Source organism: Bubalus kerabau, chromosome 3, assembly GCF_029407905.1.
Source record: "Bubalus kerabau isolate K-KA32 ecotype Philippines breed swamp buffalo chromosome 3, PCC_UOA_SB_1v2, whole genome shotgun sequence".
NCBI lineage: Eukaryota > Metazoa > Chordata > Mammalia > Artiodactyla > Bovidae > Bubalus > Bubalus kerabau.
In genome coordinates this window covers 63,292,419-63,318,278 of record NC_073626.1, presented here as the reverse complement: position 1 = coordinate 63,318,278, position 25,860 = coordinate 63,292,419, and the positions used below count along the sequence as shown (strand labels likewise).

Sequence of the window (25,860 nt, the reverse complement as noted above, 5' to 3'; positions counted from 1 at the left end):
GCAAAAATATTTTAGTTCATAACCAGTATGCTATGGATTAGATTGTTTATTTGTGTGATGAGTAAGGATGAATTCTATGATGTTCTGCTGAACCATTTATTTATGTAGTATTTAGTGAGCCTCTGGAGATATTCTTAAGTGATCCAGTTTGACTTTGGTTTCATCACAGAGTGGTTTTATCCACATGTGATATTATATCAAGGGTGTTTGGATGTCCAAATTTTTGTCTTTGGGGTAAGATGTAACCTTTTACTCCTGGCTTTTTTGACTTGACCTAGAAAATATCATTTTATGAAATTCTATTTACTTTTAGATATAGTCCTCTCTATCCTAGCATGTATCTTTGGATAAGAAGCTGTTGCAGTTGGGAAAAAGGAGGGTTAAGAAAACAAAACAAAGAAATGTATACTCTTGACACACATCACAGATGTACACTGTGAAATTTCAGACTGTTTTGTATATTTTATCAATTTCTGCTCTCACTATGCAAGGGGAGAAAATGATGGCTAGGCAGAGGTAATTTTTCCCCACATATTAAGGACTCATCTTTATTTTCTGTGCTTAGCGTTAGCCATATAGTAAGTGGTGAATTTTCTATCATACCAAATTTTTAGTGGCTGTATTTTCATCACGTGTAACAGTTTATGCCAAAATTTTTATGCAAAATATTTTCCATTGTTATTTACCACCAGTTTATTAATGTAATCCTAGATCTCAAATTCACAAACAAGTGAAAAGAATGATACAATTGGTGGGCAAGGCGACCGGAACCATCTCATCACGAAGCGGGATCTCACCCTCAATGAAGGAGATGTTCACACTTTGGTAAGTGCCATTCCAACAGCAAGCACTTTAAATGTTTTTAAAATAAGTGATTATAGAACTGATGCCAAAGAACATTTCAAAAATAACAACAGCTGTGCAGGAAAGAGCTATATATTTTAATACCATTCACTCCTCTTACTTTCCTCTTCCTAACTGGATTAACACCACATTTTATTCAAAGGATCTATCTTTATAGATTGCTAATAAAAATGTTTTATATTCTAACTTATTTTTCTGACTGCGCTCCTTTAACTGACCTCTTTCTTGGTCTCATTCTAATCTTTGCAACTTATGTGCAGTACTGTAGAAAAAACCCAGAAGGCCTCAACAAAAAATGTGAGAATAATTAACATTATGATCATCTTTTGTTGAGTCAGCCTAATGACTACAATATTATAGAGAGGTTTGTCACTCCAGTTCTAAAAATTTAACGTGTTAAAAGATGTTAAAATTTAACATCTGCAAACCACAGCTAGCAGAGCACCTGGTATAGTGTTTCTGTTCACTCGCAATCACCAGTTACCTTCATATCTCCGAATCCCATGGTTCTTCTTAGCTCTCTTTCAGTTTAACTGCTCAGTGACTTTTGGGCACATTAAGCACTTCTTCCATAATGAAACATTCCTATCTTACTTCTAGAGCACTACTCTCTTGGTTGTCTTCCTACCACAACTCTCGACTGCTTACTCTCTATTTCTAGGCTTTTAAGCTCCAGAGAGGATTTTCAGGGCTCAGATTTCTTGCTGCTCCACTTCCAGTCATTCATTAGATCTGTGTGGTCCAGTTTTGTAAATAGCAGCCACATTTCAGATATTCATTGGCCACGTGTGGCTAGTGGCTACCACGTGGAGAAGTGCAGGTGTATCTGCACTGATGATTTCTGTCACTGTAGAGGTTATATCCCACAGTTCCATGTGAGATGACCTTAATCATTCTCAGGGCTATTAAGTACTGTTTCTGTGTAGATGACTTTGATTTATATTTCCAACTCACTCCTCTGCATTGAACTCCAGACTCTTATTATCCAGCTATCTACTGGAACTCTTCTTAAATAGGAATCTTACACTTAATGCTGAGAATATACCCTTGAGTTTTCCCAATGCTAATCTTTCTGTGATGTCCCATGTTTTAGTAAATACCAGCTCGTTTCTCTGTCCAAAACATGAGCGTTGTGCTTGACTCTTTTTTTTTTTCTCTCAAACTTCATATCTGACAGATCAGCAAATTCTGTCATTGTCTATTTTCGCAACACACAGAAAGTGACCCCTTGTTGCCATCTGTATCACTGCCACAATCTAACACAGGCCACCTTCCTCTTGCACTTGAACTGTTATTGCCAAACCTCCAGTTAGACTCCATGTTTCTGCCCTTATCCCCATGACAGTGTATTTGCCACATAGGAGCCATAGTGACTCTTTTTAAAAATTGGTCAAGTCATGTCACTCCCAAGGACTTCCCTATAGCTCAGACAGTAAAAAAAATCTCCCTGCAATGCAGGAGACCCAGATTCGATCCCTGGGTGGGGAAGATCCCCTGGAGAGGGGAATGGCAGCCCACTCCAGTATTCTTGCCTGGAGAATGCCATGGACAGAGGAGCCTGGTGGGCTACAGTCTGTGGGATTGCAAAGAGTCAGGCACGACTGAGCAATGAACACTACTACTGTGTCACTCCTGTGTCTTCCCATCTAACTCAGGAGAAAACCAGAGCCTAAAAAGCCTTCAAGGCAAACAGGATCTGGGTCCTTCTGCCTTGCTGCCTGCATTTCCTCTCCTTACTCTGCTCTTCCCATTTTGGTCACCTTGCTTTTCATTGAACAGACAGCCCCAAGCCTGTTTCTACCTCCTAATTTTTAAAATTGCTCTCCTCCTAAAATGCTCTTTGCCCAACTCTCTCTGTGGTTTACTCCCCCATCTCCTTCTGCTGTTCTTAAGTGGCAGATTGGACTTCCCTGACCAACCCATGTGAATTCGAAGTTACCTTCTATCTTCATCCCACTTTTGATCCTGTTCTTTCTGGCCTCGTACAGAATCACATTTTTAAAATATTTGAGATAAAATTTACATAAAATTTGCCATTTTACCCATTTTAAAATACATGATTTAGTAATCTCTAGTATATTCACAACACTGTACATTATCTAACTCCAAAACGTTTTCATCACTTCAAAAAGAAACACTATGCACTAAGCAGCCACTGCCTTCTCGCCTACCACCCGTCTCTGGAGACCACTATCTGCTTGCTCGCTCTGAGGATTCATCTGTTTTGAACATATCCTATCAATGAAATCATATAAAATGTGGCCTTTTGTGTTTGGCTTCTTTGACTTAGCATAGTGTTTTTGAGGTTCATCGTGAAGCATGCATTAGTACTTCAGTCGTTTTGTGGCTGGATAATATTCCATTCTGTGGATAATACCACATTTTGTTTATGCATTCATCAGTTGATGAGTGTTTGTGTTGTTTCCGCTTTTTGCTATTTTGAATAGTGCCACTGTAAACATGTGTGTGAACATATATTTTAATTTTTTTGAGAATAAATCTAGGGGTCCAACTGCTGTGTCATGTGGTCATCCAGCCAAACTTGATTTAACTTTTGAAGAACTGCAAAACTGTTTTCCAAAGTGGCTGTACCATTTTACATTCCCAACCAGCAGTATAAGAGGGTCCCAATTTCTCCACATTCTTGCCTTCACTTGCTATTGCCTTCAAAGAAATTTATTTTGTAGTCCTCCTTATTAGAGTGAAGTTGTACCTCATTGTAGTTTTTTTTGGATTTCCTAATGGTGCTGAGCATTTTTTCATTTCTGTATCTTCTTTTGAGGAATCTCTATTCAAACCGCTTGCCCATGTTTAAATGGGGTTGTTTGCTTTTTCTTGTTGAGTTGTGAAGTGTTCTAGATGCTACCCTGCACATGTTTTCTCTCATTCTGTAAGTTGTCTTTTTACTTTCTTGATAGTATCCTTTGATGCAAAAAAGCTTTTAAATTTGAAGAAGTCCAAATTTCTCAAGTACATTTTTTTGTGTGTTGCTTATATTTTTACTGTCATATTTTAAAAACCATTATCTACCCCAGAGTCCTGGAGATTTACACCTAAATTTTCTGGTTTTCTGAGTTTTATAATCTTAGCTCTTATTTTTATATGTCTGATCCATACAGAATTAATTTTTGTATATGGTGTGAAATAGAAGCCCAGATTCATTCCTCTGCATGTGGTATTCCAGTTCTTGCAACATCATTTGTTGGAAAGACCTAGCTCTTCCCTTTAAATGGTCCTGACTCCCTTGTTGAAAATTAATTGACTGTGAATATATGGGTTTATTTCTTGACTCTTAATTTTGCCCCATTGATCTACGCATGTATCCTAATGTCAGTATCAAAATTTTTTGATTATTGTTTTTCTGCAGTAAGTTTTGAAGTTGAGGGGTGTGACCGCCCCCTGCCCGGTGTTTCTTCTTTTTTAAGAGCGTTTTGGCTGGTTGTTGGTGGTGGTCATGTCCAACTCTTGTGACCCCATGGACTGTAGCCTGCCTGGCTTCTCTGTCCATGGGATTCTCCAGGCAAGAATACTGGAGTGGGTTGCCATTTCTTTCTTCGGGGACTCTTCCCAGCCCCAGTAATCGAACCCAGGTCTCCTGCCTTGCAGGCAGATTCTTCACCGACTGAGCTACAAGGGAAGCCCTGGCTAGTTGGGGTTCCTGGCAATTCCATGTGAGTTTTAGGACCAGCTTGTCCATTTCTATAAAAACACTTGTTGAAATTTTGATAGCAGTTTTATTAGCTCTATCACTTTGAGAGTATTTCTATTTTGATGTTAAGTCTTTCAGTCCTTGAATATGAGCTATCTTCTTTATTTAAGTCTTCTTTATTTCAAAAATATTTTGTAGTTTTCCATGTACAAGTCTTACACTTCCTTGGTTAAGTAACTTCTACATATTTTATTCTTTTTGAATTCTGTTTAAAATAGAATTTAAAATTTTTTTTCATTTTATCTTTCATTGACAGTTTATATAAAAATAATTCACATTTGTATACTGATCTTGTGTTCTGTACCTTTTCTATACTTGTTTATTAGCTTTAGTAGTTTTATTTTGGGTTCTTTAAAGTTTTCTGTAAGTATTCTATCATCTGAAGAGAGATAGTTTTACTTTTTTCTTTCTGATCTGGATACCTTTTATTTAATTTTTTTTTTTCTTGCTTAATTGCACTGGCGAGAACCTTCTGAACAGTGTAGAGTAGAAGTATCATGAATGGACATTGTCATACAGTTCCTAATCTTATGGGAAAAGCATCCATTCTTTCACCAGTAAGTATGGTATTAGCTGTGCGCTTTTCATAGATGCCTTTTATCAGGTCAGAGGAGTTTGCTTCTAATTCTAGTCATCAACCGGAGGTATCAGTTACTAGATAGCACTGTTGTGAGGTGTATGCATATGACATTACAGTTTATGTCTAATGCAGGTTGACCAGCATATAAAAAGATGGTGAATATTTGTTACTTCTGTCTGCCTTCAAGTTACCATTAAAAATGTCAAATGTGGCAAAGACCATCAGCATGCCACTTGATTTCTATAGGTCTGACATGGAATAACTATTAAAGATTCACTCCATTTCTCTTTCTTTTCCACAGGCATATTGTGATCTGATTTTCATGTCTTACTAAAATAACCATGCTCTGGGTTCTTTAGAATGTTAAATTCTAGCTATAAAAGTAAATATTTTAATATTATAAAGTTTATCCTTCCATAACAAATCACAGTAAAACCAATCCCTTCATAACAAGAAACATTCATAGGTTCAGCTGTTAGCCTGCTCATTTTAAACGTTATTGCTGTAAAGCAAAAGAATCTAGATCTCTTTAGCTTTCATATAAAACAAGTCAAATGTCTAACTTTTATATGTTGAAGAGATAATGGAATGATCTTTTCTTTTAAGTAAATAATTTTTTTGGCAGGGTTGTGGAATTGCTGAATGCTTGAAGATTGTCTGCCAGGTGGGGCGACTGGACAGAGGAAAGAGTGCAATCCTGTATGTAAGGTCTCTCCTGTGGACCGAGACCTTTATGAATGTAAGTGGGGAAAGGCGGCATTCAGCAAATTTATCCACTTTTTCAAAGAAATAAAAAAGGCCTGACATCTAGAAAATCATCTTATTGTTATTCCCATATAGAAGGAAAACCAGAATCATTCATATTCTTTGAAGTCATCTGCTTCATTTAATGTCATAGAGTTTCCTTATAAAAACCTTCCAATTGAGGACATCTTCAACTCCACATTGGTAAGTCATTGATTTTGGGAAATGAAATAAGTGTATTCAGTTAAATACTGTAGTTGTTTTTAAGTATTAGCAGTTAACTATTTTCATAAAGTAATTGAGTTATTTGAATGGATTATAACTTAGTTTAATACTATTTTACTCCCCCATCCCAGAATTATTTAAGGTAGACTTTAGCATCTTATTGTGTGTAATATACTTAGCATATACTGAATTTCATGTGGGAAAATTTGGGGAATCTCTCTCCACAAAGTTAGAAAGTTGGAAATTAACTGCAGTAAGTGAGGGCATTTTATAGATCTTTAATTTGAGGATTAAAATGAAACCAATGCATCATAAAGTGGGTGGTCAGATTATTTAAAAAATCATTTCAGAGACAGTCAGAAGTTAACATGAAGTTGAGAGTTTCAAGTGTGTATATGCTATTGATGCCAGATGTGTAATGATAACTTATACTGGAAGATAATGTCAGTAACATTAACTTAAAATGCAGTATATATTCAGATATTTGTTGAATAACTCAGTGAACTATTTTTAAGACTCAAGAACTTTTTTCTCCTCCACAGGTCACCACAAATGTCACCTGGGGCATTCAGCCAGCACCCATGCCTGTACCCGTGTGGGTGATCATTTTAGCTGTTCTAGCAGGATTGTTGTTACTGGCTGTTTTAGTTTTCGTAATGTACAGGGTAAGTGATGGACTTAGGAAGAGAGGGAGGGAGGGGAAGCAGAAGAAAAGAAGAAGGGAGAGAAGAAAAAAGGGAGAGAAAAAAGGGAGGGACAGAGGGGTTGGACCTTTGATAATGATGTATGATGAGCACTCCTTAACGTTTGAAGGAAGAAAAGTTGAACTAAGTATCATGTTAAATTTTCTTGGCCATATTATGGTCACTCAGAATACTTTCTGTATTCTTCATTGATGTAGCAGTGATGTTCTTTTTTTTTTTTTTAACCTGACAGATGGGCTTTTTTAAGCGTGTACGGCCACCTCAAGAAGAACAAGAAAGGGAACAGCTTCAGCCTCATGAAAATGGTGAAGGAAACTCAGAAACTTAACTGTAATTTTTAAGTTACGCTACATCCTGATCCATTAGAAGTTCCAACTTCAGTTTAGATTTTAATTTCCTTCCTGAGGAATAAAATTCCAAGACTATATACTGCTGATGGTGCCCATTGGTGTTAACCACAAAGTGAGAGCAATATTTGTCATTCTTTTCATTGTGATTAAGTTCATACATACATTTAATACACCTACTGACTTGTGTTTTTAGGTATTTAAATAATAACATTTCAAGTGATAGGTCTTCTTCAGTGTACATAAGATAGTGCCCGAGTTACCACTTTATCTAAAATAGTACCTCCTACAATTACTGTTTCTGATTTTGTATGTTGGATTTTGTTTGTCTTTTTTGTTGTTTTAAAGCAATCCAAATTTGGACCTTAGGATCCACATCTTTTGTGCAGATATATAATGTTAATAGACATTACACTACACTTGAGTTTTCAAGCTAACTTCATAGCTGTATAAACTTGGATTTTAATATTACCTATATGGTAGGACTTTAAAAAAAAAAAAGCATGATCCCATCAAAACTCTTTCTTGTAACTGCAAAGGTACAGATTTTTGTTTTAATGTGAAAATTGAGTACATGCTATTAAACTTCTATTTATATTTTTATCCACAGTCCATTTGATTACATTTTATTTTGTATAAGTTTAAATTCTATTTCAAATCCCTTAAGTCAACTTATACTAAAAAATTAGTTTTTCCTGGTAGCTCAGCAGTAAAGAATCTACCTGCAATGCAGAAGATGTGGGTTTCATCCCCGGGTCAGGAAGATTCCCTGGAGGAGGGCATGGCAACCCACTCCAGTATTGGAGTTCTCTTGCCTGGAAAATTCCATGGATAGAGGAGCCTGGCAGGCTACAGGCCATGGCATCGCAAAGAGGTGGACTTGACTGAACAACTAATACACACACAAGTTATAGTTCAAATCCTTTAAGTCAACTTATACTAAAAATTAGTTTTATAATCAAAATTGCCTCTTTTGTGTAATTGTTTAATTTCTGCTAAACATCATGATGCTTGAAGCTAGATGGAATTGGAAATTGTTTCCAAAGTATATTCTATTGCATTAGTCTGGCTGTAGACAATACCAGGAAAAAAAAAAAAAAAAGCATTTAAATTAAAAGGCTATGTAGTTCTTTGACAGAGTTGCTTATTGAATAGTTTGTTCTTAGATTAGAGCAAGAGTTTTTAAGTTGGGATTAATTTATTTTCCTCCTATATATGTACTTTTCCTTATATTTTCAAAACTGTTATTGAGAATGTGTCAAGATCAATGAGAAAACTTTACAGTTTATAAGAACATGCACTCAACCTCTGAATCCCACAAGAAATGCTAAGGTAGCTCACTGGTTTACTTCTAGCAATAGCATGATGCTACTCACAGGGATATTACCTCAGTTGAAACCAGGTATAACATGTAAAACCAGTCTCAGCTATCATAATAACTTCTTAGAGGTTATTTTATAGGCAATTCAAGTTATTGGAAACCTTTTAAAATTTTCTTAGTTTTATTAATATGAACTACTTTTCTAGGATTTTTAAATAAAAGCTGTACAGGTGGCAAGTTGTAGTTAGATCTAAGTCTGTAGGGTGATGAATCTTACTAGAAGATTATGTGAATTATTCACAGTTCCTCCAGGCCTGGGGATAACTGTTAATTATACCTATTTTTGTGTAATTACATCATGTTGTGCATTAGAAATTGAGAGTTCAATAGCTTTTTAACTACTGCCTTCATTAGGTGATGATAAATATTTCCCTTAGATAATTGAATATTTTTCCATGTTTTAAAAATAATTGAAATTTTCTTGCCATGGCTTGTGTTATAACTCCCTACACAAGTGGCTAAACTAGAATACATTCATAAAATAGAGGCATGTGTAGGTGAGTTGTACAAACAAGTTAGAACATTGACAAGACCCTATATTTAGCTTTAGTGATTTTCAAAATTGGTGTTATAATATAGATTTTACTAGTAGCTTAAAAGATCGTAGGTAGTCATACACAATAAGTACTTTTGTTACCAATAAATTTAAAGTTTTTTAAGTAAAAATTTTTTTATCATAGGGCCTGCCCCAAGACAGTTGCTAAGCTGGTCTAGAACAGCATTTACCTCACCAGTTTTCCCATCTAATAGCGGTCATTCCTGGAAATATCTGTTGGATAGAAAGTCACTCTTTCAAAAAGTTAAATGTTACTATTTGCTTTTGCACAATCTGTTCCTTTTATGGCCTCTTCTCTCAAGATATAATCTTGTATGAGAGATTGAAGGAGGAGCCAAGATAGCTCAGTTGGGAGAGCATTAGACTAGAGGAGACTGAAGGGTCTTGTCATGAAAATTAACATGTTTTAAATTGCTCTTATGAACTGTAGTTTAAAGCAATAATATTTTCTTTAAAAAAAAAATTTATCTCTACAAAAATATGGTAGTCTAGACTTCGAAGACTAAAAACCTAGTCTTTGAAGAAAATATTTGGCAAAATGTTGGGATTAAAGTAACGTAAATGTTTTGGTTAAAATGTCAAAAAATAATCACTGCTGTATTTGTGATTTATTGAGAACTGAAAGCTGTTTTGACTGTAAAATTCTTATAATCTGGTTCAGTTTAAGAAATCACATATCGTTGGAGTTGGGAATATCATAAAATATTTGATATTGGTAAGAAATTGATTATGTTGTTGATTTCTTATGTAGGCATTTATTTCAGACTTAATATTTTGCGAAACATTTGTGTGAGGGATGCTCTTTCCTTTTCTTCCCTTTACCTTTCTGTTGTAATTAGTGATTATTATAATTCTGATTAAGTTCTTAATACTGAGTTGTAAAACAGTTAATCAAAATATTAGTGCCACAATTCTACATGTTTTGAAACTAATTATTCATAGTAAATTCTCATTAATACTTTATATAAAGAGAAAATTCAAGTGTTAGAGGCTATACTGACTTCTTTAAGAGGATATGAAAGGTTTCTGATAGTGAATCGTAACCCTAAGAGAGATGTATGTGGCAAAAGTATAGTGTATAATAAGATTAGCGGGTTTTTTTATAAGGCATACAGTCTGTAAATTGATAGATGTCCCTGTGTTACAGAATGTAGTGTTGAGCTTGCAAAGAATAAGCCATTCTTGGAATATTTGTGTACAACTGTTGCTTATCTCAGTATCACTGTGTTAGTGCTCTTGGATAGCTTATATATGCAATACCTTGATTAATAAGAAAAATACAAAATTTGAAAATTGAATATAAGATCAAAAATAGAGAATGAAATGATGTAACGCTCAGTGTTGTAGAGAGTATTTCTTTTAACTTGTTGGTAGGCTAGTTTGGACAATGAACGTATCATGTAGCATGCATGTATGCTTGTATTTCATTGTAATTTCTCATACGTAATGAATTTCTTGGCAGAGGTACTGAATCTTTGATTTTTTTTGCTGTCGTTCTTCTCAAGTGCAATATAACAGTGTAACCAAACCTAGATATTTCAAAGTCTAATTTAGTAAACCTAATCTAAAAGAATTTATTAGTATTTTTGTTAGCAGGAAGGAAGGATTCTGAGATGGATATATGAATGAAGTTATTTGCCCCTAAAAGGTCATTCTACCCTTTATTCATTCTACACTTTATTTCAGGCTGGACGTGAACTGTTCCCTGCTAGTTTTGAAACACTTTACAGTATCTTAAAGTTACTTGGAAGTTGTGTATATCAATTAATTTCCTACCTAGGTAACATAGAAAGTCATTTTCTTTCTTTAGCTCTCTTGTGATCACCCACATTGGGTGAGGCATAAAATGAGTGTGTTCTAAAATTTATGATTTGCTAACTTGATTTGAGTTAGTGAAAACTGGTACAGTGTTCTTCTTATTAGTTTCCAATGTGTAACTTGTGTCTGTTCAATAAACTTGAGCATGTGGTACCACTTTTGTGCGTGGATGTTCTATTTTCCGTCTGTGATGTTTTTTTTTAATCACAGGAGCCAGCAACAGTGCACTAAAAGGATGACCTCAAAGAGGTGGCACATCCCTTTAAAAGTCCCAGTTCTTAGGAGAGTAAGTTGGGAGGTGGAGGTTGACATATATACACTATTGACACTGTGTATAAAATAGATCACTAATGAGAACCTACTGTATGCTTAGAGAACTCTACTCAGTGCTCTGTGGTGATGTAAATGGGAAGGAAATCCAAAAAAAGAGGGGTATATGTAAACATATAGCTGATTCACTTTGCTGTACAGCAGAAACTAATGCAACATTGTAAAGTAACTATATTCCAATAAAAATTCATAAAAAATTGAAATCTATCTACCTGCCTATCAACTTTCTGTAATAAACATGTATGTTCAAGTAAGAAAAATTTTGATTTGTTGATTTAATCAACCAAGTTATCAAACAATCAGTGTTGGGCCTTGTGGCAGGAACTGGAGATATAGCTGTGAACATGATGGCCCTGGTCTTGTAGAACCTACACTAGTGAGGATACAGGCAAGAAAATATCCATTTTATGTAATAAGAGTCCTAAGGGGAAAGAAGAGGTGTTGTGAAAGTTCATAGCAGGGGTTCCTAATCAAAGCTAAGGATATCAGGCAAAGTAGCCTCAAGAAAGTAATATATACGCTAACCTTCAGTGTCTGTGGGGGCTTGTCAGTTAAAGACATGAGGGAGTAGAGGTCTAGGCAGAGGAAATAAGTATCTGCAATCCAAATAATTCAGTTCTAGCTCAAGGGAATAAAATACACCCTTCCCTTCCTTTCTCTCCTCCCAAGAACCCCCATCTCTGTGCATAGTCAAAGGATATATTGTAAAGAGCTTTGTCAATTTGTTGGGGATTTTGGATATTTTGCTAAGAGCAATAGTGAAGTACCAGGAGATCTTAAGCAGGGAAGAATTATTATATAGAATATGTATGGTATTATACTCTGCTTTCTGATGGCTCCTGCAGTATGTTTATAAAAACAAAGTTCTAACATTAGTGATTACATTATATATGAGAGTTGGACCATAAAGAAGGCTGAGCCCTGGAGAAGGGATGCTTTTGAATTGTACTGGAGAAGACTCTTGAGAGTCTCTTGGACTGCAAGGAGATCAAACCAGTCAATCCTAAAGGATATCAACCCTGAATATTCATTGCAAGGACTGTTGCTGAAGCTCCAATACTTTGGCCACCTGATGAAAAGAGCCAACTCTGGAAAAGACCCTGATGCTGGGAAAGATTGAAGGCAAAGGGAGAAGGGGGTGGCAGAGGATGAGATGGTTAGATAGCATCACTGACTCAACGGACATGAATTTGAGCAAACTCCAAGAGAGGAAGACAGAGGAGCCTGGTGTGCTGCAGTCTATGGGGTTGCAGAGTCAGACATGACTTAGCGACTGAATAACACCATAAACATGAACAGTATCATGGATTAAGAATTGAGAATAATTTCCTAAATTAACTAGCATCTTCCTCCATTTGTAAAACACACTGGCTGACAGGTAAAGTACATGCAGTTGGCAGGACACCCCTTTGTCAACATCTACTTGGTTTTGTCTGCATCTGTTGGCCTGTATGTATGCTGAAAGTCAGTTATGTTTGTTTACACAATTATTTTTTTTTTTTTTGGCCGTTCTATGTGTTACATGGAATGGATGAAATATAAATTTAAAGTATATTTTTCTGTGAAAAAAAAGTGGGTGAGGAAATTGTAAAATTGGAGAGAAATTACAAATAGAAAGATTTGGCATTCAAATTGCTTGACAAGAGCTTTTAAGAACTTCCACTTAGCCGAAAACTTCAAGTAATAGGCATTCGTTGTAATTGTGGCTTACTACTTCAAACTCTAGGGGTTTGGTTAAAAAAAAAATTATTGACCCTACATCAAAAGGTTGGTAAGTGAATATATATCTGCTTCTTTTAAAATATATTTTAAATATATTGATTTTGTCTCTTGACCTACTTTTTTGATTCACCAACTACTAGCCCTGATTGCATCAAATAATACGGCTTTTGTATATTGCACAAAAATAAAGCATAAACTATGCATAATAGAGCATTTAAAAGTCATTTAAAAACCATCTTGATTAATCTTATTTCTTCAAATAGTCTGTAGTATTGAAGGGTTTCACACCCATCCTCCTCCATTGGTGGCTGTGAAATCAGCAACTTTGCTTCTGGAAGGTCACCAGAAAATTACTAGAGCTAATCAATGAATATAGTAAAGTTGCAGGATATAAAATCAACACACAGAAATACCTTGCATTCCTATACACTAATAATGAGAAAATAGAAAAATTAAGGAAACAACTCCATTCACCATTGCAATGAAAAGAATAAAATACTTAGGAATATATCTACCTAAAGAAACTAAAGACCTATATATAGAAAACTATAAAACACTGGTGAAAGAAATCAAAGAGGACACTAATAGATGGAGAAATATACCATGTTCATGGATCAGAAGAATCAATATAGTGAAAATGAGTATACTATCCAAAGCAATCTATAGATTCAATGCAATCCCTATCAAGCTACCAACTGTATTTTTCACAGAGCTAGAACAGATAATTTCACAATTTGTATGGAAATACCAAAAAAAACCTCAAATAGCCAAAGCAATCTTGAGAAAGAAGAAAGGAACTGGAGGAATCAACCTGCCTGACTTCAGGCTCTACTACAAAGCCATAGTCATCAAGACAGTATGGTACTGGCACAAAGACAGAAATAAAGACCAATGGAACAAAATAGAAAGCCCAGAGATAAATCCACACACCTATGGACACGTTATCTTTGACAAAGGCAAGAATATACAGTGGAAAAAAGACAATCTCTTTAACAAGTGGTGCTGGGAAAACTGGTCAACCACTTGTAAAAGAATGAAACTAGAACACTTTCTAACACCGTACACAAAAATAAACTCAAAATGGATTAAAGATCTAAATGTAAGACCAGAAACTATAAAACTCCTAGAGGAGAACATAGGCAAAAACACTCTCTAACATAAATCACAGCAGGATCCTCTATGACCCACCTCCCAGAATATTGGAAATAAAAGCAAAAATAAACAAATGGGACCTAATTAAAAGCTTTTGCACAACAAAGGAAACTATAAGCAAGGTGAAAAGACAGCCTTCAGAATGGGAGAAAATAATAGCAAATGAAGCAACTGACAAAGGACTAATCTCAAAAATATACAAGCAACTCCTACAGCTCAATTCCAGAAAAATAAATGACCCAATCAAAAAATGGGCCAAAGAACTAAATAGACATTTCTCCAGAGAAGACATACAGATGGCTAACAAACACATGAAAAGATGTTCAACATCACTCATTATCAGAGAAATGCAAATCAAAACCACAATGAGGTACCATTTCACGCCAGTCAGAATGGCTGCTATCCAAAAGTCTACAAGCAATAAATGCTGGAGAGGGTGTGGAGAAAAGGGAACCCTCTTACACTGTTGGTGGGAATGCAAACTAGTACAGCCACTATGGAGAACAGTGTGGAGATTCCTTAAAAAACTGGAGATAGAACTGCCATATGACCCAGCAATCCCACTGCTGGGCACACACACTGAGGAAACCAGAATTGAAAGAGACACATGTACCCCAATGTTCATCGCAGCACTGTTTATAATAGCCAGGACATGGAAGCAACCTAGATGTCCATCAGCAGATGAATGGATAGGAAAGCAGTGGTACATACACACAATGGAGTATTACTCAGCCATTAAAAAGAATCCATTGTAATCAGTTCTAATGAAGTGGATGAAACTGGAGCCTATTATACAGAGTGAAGTAAGCCAGAAAAACACCAATACATGGAATTTAGAAAGATGGTAACGATAACCCTGTATGCAAGACAGCAAAAGAGACACAGATATATATAACAGTCTTTTGGACTCTGTGGGAGAGGGAGAGGGTGGGATGATTTGGGAGAATGGCATTGAAACATGTATAATATCATATACGAAATGAATCGCCAGTCCAGGTTCCATGCATGATACTGGATGCTTGGGGCTGGTGCACTGGGACAATCCAGAGGGATGGTATGGGGAGGGTGGTGGGAGGGGGGTTCAGGATGGGGAACATGTGTATACCCGTGGCGGATTCATGTTGATGTATGGCAAAACCAATACAATATTGTAATTAACCTCCAATTAAAATAAATTTATATTAAAAAAAATACAGATGACTGCCACCATAAGGCAGGATGACAGAAAATTTTGGCAACATTCCTTTCCTTCTTATCTGCTAGTCAGGATTCTGGAGCCATTTCCATTTTATCCCTTTTTTCTCTCCAAGAGCAGAGGTAAGTTGGGAAGAAAATGCAACACGAACAGCTTGATGAAACTAATTAAAGACTGCATTCAAGCCTCACCTCACCCCCCAATAGCTCCTGCTCATACAGGTGAGGCAAAGCCATGATGGAATAGTGGTATTTAGTGTGAGGGCCCTCATTTTGGCGTTTCTCTTCCAAAAATTATGTAGGCCATTGAGTTTATTTTTTCTAAAAATCACTAAGAAACAATGTAAACTCATTTGAAGTTTCAAGCAGTGCAGAAAGGTAAAGGCACACATTAGTATAGCCTTGGGCAAGACAGTTGCCGCTGTGATCTTCAGTGTTTCCATTTACTAAACAGGATGTTGTTGTTCATCACTAAGTTCCGGCTGACTTTTTGCAACCTCATGGACTGCAGCATGCCAGGCTCCTCTGTCCTCCACTATTTCTGGAGTTTGCTCAAACTTGAGTCCATCGAGTCGGTGATACCATCCAACTATCTAATCCTCGGTCACCCCCTTCTCTCCTTGCCCTCAATCCTTCCCAGCATCAGTCTTCCAAAAGAAAAGGAAAATGAGAGCTAATTTGTAGGGCTGCTTTAAGAATATACGATAACGTGTGTAGAATGCCTATTATTTTTTATGGAACTAGTTTCATATCTTTGACCAAAGAATAATTTTCCACTAGTGAGAAATTTGTTCTTTTCCAGCATGTTGGGAAAATTGGAAGGAACACAAAAGAGTGGTGAGTGTGGAAAGGGACTGTCCAGTCAGCCAGATCAGCTGAATCTAGTATGAGGGTAAAGGAAGTGATGTCATAGATCGCATTTACATTATATGATGAGATGTTCCAGAGGTACTCCAAATACAGAGACTACAGCTGACCAAGCCATGGCTTACTACCAATTCTGTAAATGTCTTAAGCAGCCAAAATCTCAGTTTGGCAATTTGAATCATACTGCACATACCTCACTTCTCCATACCAATCAACCATGTCTGCTGATTCTAGCCCTACATACTGAATCTCCCACTCTTTTTCTACACCTTTCCACTCTCACTAGCCTGGTATTTTCTCACTGGCTTTCGCAAACACCACTACACTGGCCTCCTCTCCACCAATCTACCCCTCTAAAATCCATCTTCCATACTGATAGCATAATGATCCTTTGAAACAGACTGGCAGCAAGTCTCTTCCCTGATTAATTTCTTTCACTATTTCATAATCACTTGCAGTGTAAATTTCAGTTTCCTTATGTAACATCCAAGGTCTGACTCTGTGACCCCATGAACTGCACACGCCAGGCTTCACTATCTCTGAGTTTGCTCAAACTCACGTCCATTGAGTTAGTGATGGCCATTCAGCCATCTCATCCTCTGTTGCCCCCTTCTCCACTTGCCCTCGATTTTTCCCAGCATCACAGTCTTTCCAATGAGTCGACTCTTTCATCAGGTAGCCAAGGTATTGGAGCTTCAACTTCAGCATCAGTCCTTCCAGTGAATCCATGGTTGATTTCCTTTAGGATTGACTGGTTTGATTTCCTTGCTGTCCAAAGGACTCTCAAGAGTCTTCATCAGTACCATAGTTCAAAAGCATCAATTCATCGTGCTCAGCCTTCTTTAAGGTTAATGTAACAGGAGTTAATGTGTATAAGGTGCTTGAACAGTGCCTCCACACTATGTACTATAGAAGTGTTTGCTGTTGGTTTTTTTTAATGATCTGATCTCCACTGTCCTTTTCAATTTAAAACACTGTCACTCTATGACAATTATTGCTCACAATTTTCCAAGCACACTGCACTGTTACCTCTAGGTGTATGTGCACACGTGCACACACACACACACACACACACACACACACACACAAACTCCACTTTTTAGATGACCTGGTTGCCCCCACCTATGTGTGGAACTCGTAATCTTCTTTAAATCTCACCTCTCCTAGTGTTTCATAGCCCCCTTCCATATACCACATTGTTAATTTCTTCCAATTTGATGTAATTTCTGCGTGTTGTAGTGTTTCTTCATCACCTTGGGTTATAATTTGCTTTTATGTTCCTCTGCTCTAACAGGGAGTGAGCTCCTAGAATACAGGGATTCTATCTTGCTTATTCAAATCCTGATCAAAATACTGGAACGCACGCGGTAAGCACCTCGTAGGAATTTAGAAAAATATTGAGCAAATGAAAACTGTAGACTATAATTAGACAAAATGTAATTAAGGACATTTTATGATACAGAAAGAAAATTCAACTTGGGAAGAAGAAGTTTAATCAAAATCTGGAGAACTATAGTTTAATTTCGAGCTAACCAATGATGGCCGCGGTGCCCCCAAAGCCCCTATGGTTAAGAGATCCTGGCTTTTGGATTCGTTGTTGCGGCCTCGCGTGTTGTAGTAGTGTAATCAATATGTTAATATCACCTGCTCTTCTTTGCGGTCAGGAGGAGGGAATTTTATTCCACTTTCTGCAAAATTTCTGTGTCTCAGTAGGGGTTGGAGGACCTGGTCTGCCAGTCCCCTGAAAGGCTCTCCTTTTTCGTTTACCTTCGGAGGCCACCAGTCGCACGGCGCCCCAGCACCCCGCCGCGTGCGCTCCCTCGGAGCAGCCCAGCCCCGGGTTGACCGCGGAGACGCGGTCCCTGGCGCCGGGTTCGTCCCGCCTCCCGCATCACGTGCGCAAGGATGCTAACTTCCCCCTCCTCCTCCCGCGGCGTCCCCTCCGCCTCTGCGGCCTCCTTCTGCTGAGCGTGTGCGAGGCAGACTGCGCGAGGGGGCGCGAGCGGGCGGGCGCAGTCGGAGCCCGCAGCCCTGGCGCCCGCCGCCGCCCGCAGCTCCGCAATATGCCGCCGCGGCCCTCTGGCTCTCGGCCATGGCGAGGCTCAGCCGGCGCGTCCCTTGCACCCTGCTCCTCGGCCTGGCCGCGGTGCTGCTGAAGGCGAGGCTGGTCCCCGCGGCCGCCAGAGCCGAGCTCAGCCGCTCAGACCTCAGCCTCATCCAGCAGCAGCAGCAGCAGCAACGGCAGCGGGAGGAAGCTGAGGAAGAGAGGCCGGAGGTGCCCGGGGCATCCTCTACAGCCGCTGCTCCAGGTAGGTCCCGGGAGCCCGGCCCTGCCTTTCCATCTCCGCCGGCGACTCTTCTGATTGCGCTGGCGGCCTCGCGCAATCCCTAGCCAGATGGTTTTCCATCGCCTGACTCTACCCACCCCCCACCTCCCCAGCCTTCCTGCCCAGGACTGGGGCTTTGCTTTGGTTTCTGGAATCTGCCCTTTGGGTGATGAGCTTTCTGGTAAGCGCAGAGTACTGCAGTGGGGTGGGGAGGGGTCGGGAGGGATGGGATTGAGAGACTGCCTCGATTGATCCTTTTCTCCTCCTCCCTTCCTGAATTTTCCCTCTGCCCTGGGGATGATTGTACACGCGCGCGCGCGCGCGCGCACACACACACACACACACACACACACACGGTTCTCAAATCCTTTTAGCCTGGGGATGATTTACACACACAGACACACGCACACACACGGTTCTCACATCCCTTTAGCCTTCTGTTCTGTAACGTTTTCTCTCCTGGAGACTAAAAAATTTTGCGACAGACACCCACACACCCCTTTTCATCATCTGGCTCAGCCTGTATATTTAAATTTGGCTCTAGAGAAAAATCTTGATTTATTTTTTTATTTATTTCTATCTCTTCTTATGCTGGGAATGGTTTTAAGGCAGTTTGCAAGAACGTCTTCTGTTTAATAAAAATGAAACAAACCAAAAATGAAATAGGAGTTTGTGATTGAAGGAAAGGGAAAAGGAGAGAGGGGGTGGTTGAGATCAAGTCTGTAGTGGATGTTGGTATAGCAAAGCCTGCCCCCAGAGAGGGGAATCTCCTTACTTGTTAATAGGAGGTAATGAGGCAGATTCTCCGCACTATTCAGTGAGGGTGAGGAAGTCCCTTTCAGTATCTGTAGCCGTAACAGTCCCTCCGTTCCTGCCTGGTTCCCCTCCATTAAGGCTCCACCGGTAAGCAAAAAGCGGGATTGTCCATTTTAATAGCTTCTCCCCACCCCCCACCCCAGTTCCCTTCCCTACTGTAGAAGCTGCCTGCTATTTGGAAAGAAAAAAAGCCATCAGTTTTTTTTGGCAAGTGGACTTAGGTTTCTGCAAAACCAAAGTGAATTGTAACATTTAATTTTGCTTTAACATCCTGCCTAGTAACATCATACAAGATGCCGAAAATGAGATTTTTGAAGAGTAGGATTCAGTATCTTATTTTTTTACTGCTTGTTCATCCTCAAAGAGCAGTATTCTGACAACACCAGCTGCAATTTCTGACAGAGCCAGGATGATTTAATTTATCAGAGTGCTCTGAGCAAAGGATGAAATCACCAAAGTGTGGAGGAAAGGATGTGTTTCTGGCACCCTTTTAAACCAATTAATAACACTTGAGCATGGCTGAAAGTCCTGAAAGGTGTGCGGAGGGTGGTGGTTTTCCTTCCTGGCTTTTTATAACTGACATTGCTAACCACAGGGCTTCGATGAGACAGCTGTTAGACACAATGTTTGCTGAATTTAAGGAAATCAGAGATAGGAGAGTGATTGAGAGCCTGTCTTCATGATTTCATAAATTACGGAACAGAAGTCTGAGAGTAGAGATGAATTATGGTTTGCAGTATATTTTTATTTGGATTTATCTTTCAGAAATATTCATAACATGGGTTTTGACTAGTGCGTTGTGAAATAATATGAGAAACTTCTGTATCCTGCATGAATGTGAAAATATTTGCTTTCTGATATTTGGGATAGAATATTTTTGAAAAGGATTATTTGGGGGGAAGTACAGTTTTGGAGCATATTTACCTATTAGAATAATGGAGATAAAGGAACCACTAGCCAACAGATCAGACTCGAGCCTGAAACGTAATATTACTCTTGCATTTCCTTCAAGAACTCTACCTCTCCAAAGCAGTGCCAACCAGGAGAGCAATTCAGATGACTGCTGTTTTAGTTAGAGATACTGGGTTGCATCTCTGGAGAATGGAACGGCAATCCACTCCAGTATTCTTGCCTGGAGAATCTCAGGGACAGAGAAGCCTGGCGGGCTACAGTCCGTGGGGTTGCAGGGAGTCGGACACGACTGAGCGACTAACACACACATTGGGCTGCCGAATGAAACACAACCTGTACACAAAGAAGTTAAAATATTCCTCTGAGCACATTGTGATCTACATTGAACTGGTCTTCCTGCTTCAACCTTTGTTCCTCTACTCTCTGTTCTCCTCACACAGTTAGTAATCTTTTAAAAAATATTAAATAGGACCATTTCAGCTCACAGTCCCACAGTGGCTTCCCATGGCTCTCACACTAGATGCCCAGACCCTGAAAATGGACTTCAAAGGCCTAGATCCTCTGTGCCCGCCTCCTTCCTGTGTCCCTTGGCTCTCACCCTGAGTGCTGGGGCCACACTCTGCCTCTTCAGTTGGCACGTGGGCTCTGGTGTCGGACCTTTGTGCTTTTCATTTTCTCTGCCTGGAATTCTGGACCTTCACATTCATCAGATTTGCTCAGATATCACTAGAACAGAGCAGCTTTTCTGACCGCTATATTAAATAGCAATCTGCATGCTCTTTTCCTACTAATTCTCTTCCACAGCATTTAATATCCTCAGCGCTTCTTGTAAACCTGTCTCCTCTTACTAGAATGTAAGCTCTCTGAGGGCATGAACTTTGCTTTGTTCATTATTACATAGAATTATTACATATCTTTCTAGCACCTAGAAGAGCATATGTGACTCATAGGCACACATTAAGTTTTTTGAATGAATAAACTAAAATGCTGGCATTGGGCATCTATTTTACTTTGAGTTTATGTTATTTAACATCTTGTGAAATTCTTCATTGAAATTTAGCAGGGGCATATAAAAATAAATGGAAGGTAGAAATATTTATAGAAGGAGGTTATAAAGTGCATTTATCTTGGACTTTTAATTTTAGCTAATTTCACTGTTTATCTTAAGTTGATTGCAGACAACTTCTAGAACAATACTTAAGTCCACTTTTTAGGTTCTGTCAAGAAGATTCTTTACCCAGGCGCACTTACAATTCTCTTATGACCTAGGAGGGTATTATATACCTTTAAATAGCTCTGACTGAGCCTGGCAGTTCTGTCTTTGCCTCTGTATGGTGCTTCTGATTTTTCAGACATTTGCCCTTCTCAGGCAAAATGTAGAAAACTAATAAGATATGTTTAGTGACTCGTATATGATTGAGCTTCATAAGTCCATATAGAAAAACTGACTTGACTTTTATTTCAGATTTTATTATTTTCAAAATTTTTGTCTCTTTATATAGCTGAGAAATAAGAAAGTGATGTTAAAAGAAGTTGAATATGCGATTTATAAAATCAAGGTATAAAAACAAATCTTTGTTATCTCATTAATTTCTAAAACATCATCCTCAGAGTAGCGAGAAAAAAGACGAAAGTTGAGATCTATTTTCTCTAGTATCTACAGCAGCTCTGATTTCTCCATCTGCATCAGTAATTGTTAGAAATAAATATTTGCGGGATGAGGGAAGAATTAATTTGAGGGTTGGTAATAACTGAAACAATAATATCATATCCAGTCTGATGGCCTATTAGATGGGAGGCATACTGGGGGTTGGGGTGAGCAGAGCTGGAGAAAATGACGAGCTCCATTTCAGATTCTCCACGTGAAGTACAGACACAGGGAACCTCCATGGATTTTTATAAAAGTCTTCTGCATACAATGAAAGCTTGTTGAGGGGTATGTTTTCACAGTATAAATGTGTGTTTATACTGATATACTGTTTATATCAGTGATTGTGTGTTTCACTGATTCAGTTCAGTTGCTCAGTCATGTCCGACTCTTTGTGACCCCATGGACTGCAGCACACTAGGCTTCCCTGTCCATCACCATCTCCCCAAGCTTGCTCACACTCATGTCCATTGAGTCAGTGATGCCATCCAACCATCTCGTTCTCTGTCATCCCCTTCTCCTCTCGCCTTCAATCTTTCCCAGCATCAGAGTCTTTTCTAATGAGTTTTCTCTTTGCATCAGGTGGCCAAAGTATTGGAGCTGCGCATCAGTCCTTCCAATGAATATTCAGGACTGATTTCCTTTAGGATTGACTGGTTTGATTTCCTTCCAGTCCAAGGGACTCTCAAGAGTCTTCTCCAATGTCATGGTTCAAAAGTATCAATTTGTCCGTGCTCAGCTTTCTTTATGGTCCTACTCTCATATCTGTACATGATTACTAGAAAAACCATAGCTTTGACTATATGGTCCTTTGTTGGCAAAGGACCAACAACTTTTACAGACAACATATAGACAACCATATGTTGTCTCTGCTTTTTAATATGCTGTCTAGGTTTGTCATAGCTTTTCTTCCAAGGAGCAATTTTAATTTCATGGCTGCAGTTACCATCTGCAGTGGTTTTGGAGCCCAAGAAAATAAAGTCTGACACTGTTTCCAATGTTTTTCCATCTATTTTCCATGAAGTGATGGGATTGGATGCCATGATATTCGTTTTTTCAATGTTGAGTTTTAAGCCAACTTTTTCACTTTTCTCTTTCACTTTCATCGAGAGGCTCTTTAGTTCCTCTTCACTTTCTGCCATAAGGGTGGTGTCATCTGCATATCTGAGGTTATTGATATTTCTCCTGGCAATCTTGGTTCCAGCTTGTGCTTCATCCGGCCCAGCGTTTCTCATGATGTACTCTGTATATAAGTTAAATAAGCAGGTGACAATATATAGTCTTGATGTACTCCTTTCCTGATTTGGAACCAGTCTAGTTCCACGTCCGGTTTAACTATTGCTTCTTGACCTGCATACAGATTTCTCAAGAGGCAGGTCAGGTGGTCTGGTATTCCCATCTCTTGAAGAATTCCACAGTTTGTTGTAATCTACACAGTCAAAAAGGCTTTAGCATAATCAGTGAAGCAGAAGTAGATGTTTTTCTGGAACTCTTGCTTTTTCTATCATCCACCGGATGTTGGCAATTTGCTCTTTGGTTCCTCTGCCTTTTCTAAATCCAGCTTGAACATCTGAAGTTCTCAATTCACGCACTGTTGAAGCCTTGCTTGGAGAATTTTGAGCATTACTTTGCTAGTGTGTGAGATGAGTGCAGTTGTGCAGTAGTTTGAACATTCTTTGGCATTACCTTTCTTTGGGATTGGAATGAAAACTGACCTTTTCCAGTCCTATGGCCACTGCTGAGATTTCCAAATTTGCTGGCCTTTTGAGTATAGCACTTTAACAGCATCATCTTTTAGGACTTGAAATAGCTCAGCTGGAATTCCATCACCTCCATTAGCTTTGTTCATATTGATGCTTCCTAAGGCCTGCTTCACTTCGCAGTCCAGGATATCTGGCTATAGGTCAGTGATCACACCATCATGGTTATCTGCGTCATTAAGATCTTTTTTGTATAGTTCGTCTGTGTATTCTTGCCACCTCTTCTTAGTATCTTCTGCTTCTGTTAAGTGCATACCATTTCACTGATAAGTAGTTTTAAACCTTTTAGCTTGGAAAATGTCAAATACATAGAAAGTAAACAGGATAGTATTCATAAAGCCATACCCATCACCCAGCTTTATCAGTGATCAAATTCTGCTGTCCCTGTTTTCCTTCACAGTTCCATTCATTTCTACTATGTGGGATTTGGGGGAAGTGGAGAAGTAAAATGTACTTATATTAAAATGGACGTACCTAAACTGTACACTTTTTAAACAATAAGCTAGTTTATCAGGTGGGGAAAGTGGTGCTTGATTTAGAGTTGCCACATTTTATGTATATATATATATATTTTTTAAACTGACATTAAAATTTTATTATCACTCTAGTTTTTGTCTTGCAAAATATTCAAAAGTCATTTTCAAGTTAGCTTATGATTATATACTCTTTGTAAATATTAGTTTAAAAATATCAAAAGTCATATAATGAAAAAAAAAACAAAAACTATAGGATCTACTTAATGAACATCCATACTTCAGATTCTGGTAGTAACATAAACTGTAGTCTCTTGACAAATGGATACAGCCCTGTAAGCATTACCCCTATTAAGACAGAAAACATTTATATCACCTTAGAAAGTTCCCTCATGTCCCCTTCTCAGGCAGTCTTTGACCCTGACCCATTGACAACAGTTTTGATTGTTTTTGTCATTAATTTTGTGTTTTCTAGACCTTCATAAAATGGAAGCATATATCATGTACTTCTTTGTCTAGCTTCTTTAGCTAAGTCTAATTTCCAATGGTTTTGTTGTTGCTTGTTCAGTAGTTTATTCCTTTATACTGCTGAGTAGTATTCCATTGTATGAATTATTGCAGTTTGATTTATCACTTCTATTGAAGGATGTTTGGGTTATTTCAGTTTTAGCCATTGTAAATGAAGCTGCTACATTCTTGTACTTTTAAAGTTAAAACCTTTTTTATATTCTGTATAGCTGGGACCTATTTAACTTAATAAAATTTAAAAATAGTGAAATGCAGTGTAGAATATTACTCTGTATATTACTTTATAATTTTTATTACGTTCAAAAAACTTGATTAAACTTCTTGATTTAAGCAAACCTGTTTGAAATCTCCCATCCATGAAGGCATTTGTTTAGATTTTTTTTTCTGTTCAAGGAATTTGAAAATCAGTAGAAGTAGGACTAGACATTGACTGTTTTATCTAAAGTACTCATGCTTTGAAGGCCATCATCCCAGATGGAGTAATTATGATTTCTTTCCAGGATTTTAATCACCAAAGGGAGCCATTTCTTGGTGTTGATTACAGGTTGAAAAACTCACGCCATTGTGTTGAATTTCAGTTTGTTTCAGTGGTGGTTTTTCATTGTTCTTAATGTGCCTGAACAGAAACTATGAAATATTTTTCGGAAACAAAACTCTTCCACCTAAGTATATAAATATTGAACTTGAGTCTCTTTCAACGGTCTGTTTTGACTAGGTTAGTGGCAGTATTGTCATTCATTGACTTGGTTTAGTGGAATGTGTCCTAATTTCTTTTTCATAGCCAAGTTGCCTTCCCTAGGAAATCGATACAAGATTTTCCATCTGCTGTTGGTAAAAAAAAAGTATGCTTTGGAGTAGTTACCTGGAAAATTCTAAAACTATGAAAACTGTGCGCATTGTAGTGAGATATACAATAATCTTAAGAAAATAGCTTCTGTTTGCTTTGAAGATTCTGTTTGGAGATGTCTCTGTAATTGCCCTTTTGTGTAAGCACAGTATGTCCAAGACATACCAGATTCTCTGCCTCTTACTTTTTTGTGACTGGATTATAAGGACTAGGCAGCATTCTTAACTACTTGTTGATGATGTCTGTGAGTGTAAAGGCCAGTTCATTTGGACCAGAAATGAGAAGTGATTTTTGGGTGCCGTTTCATGTAGGGTAGAGGGTGTCAGTGAAGTGAAGCGAAAGTGGGTCAGTCGTGT

General features: G+C 38.2%; 2 protein-coding genes across 5 annotated transcripts in view; both read left to right on the top strand.

Annotated features, from left to right (window-relative positions):
* The window catches only part of ITGAV (integrin subunit alpha V), a 104,832-nt gene extending 93,746 nt beyond the window's left edge, over nt 1–11,086 (top strand). For both annotated transcript variants that reach the window (XM_055571988.1, XM_055571987.1), the window contains exons 26-30: nt 712–825; nt 5,779–5,892; nt 5,994–6,101; nt 6,665–6,787; nt 7,059–11,086. In XM_055571988.1, the coding sequence (XP_055427963.1) occupies nt 712–825; nt 5,779–5,892; nt 5,994–6,101; nt 6,665–6,787; nt 7,059–7,154 (555 nt within the window). In that variant the 3' untranslated portion in view covers nt 7,155–11,086. The remainder of the gene's footprint in view (nt 1–711; nt 826–5,778; nt 5,893–5,993; nt 6,102–6,664; nt 6,788–7,058) is intronic.
* Nucleotides 11,087–18,144: 7,058 nt separating this feature from the next.
* Nucleotides 18,145–25,860, top strand: part of FAM171B (family with sequence similarity 171 member B) — a 75,414-nt gene continuing 67,698 nt past the window's right edge. Inside the window, exon 1 of one of the 3 annotated variants that reach the window (XM_055571982.1) lies at nt 18,145–18,502. In XM_055571982.1, coding sequence (XP_055427957.1) covers nt 18,286–18,502 — 217 coding nt within the window. In that variant the 5' untranslated portion in view covers nt 18,145–18,285. Of the gene's footprint in view, nt 18,503–18,535; nt 18,702–19,276; nt 19,424–25,860 lie in introns of those variants that run through there. The other 2 variants (XM_055571983.1, XM_055571984.1) reach the window with 2 other exon arrangements.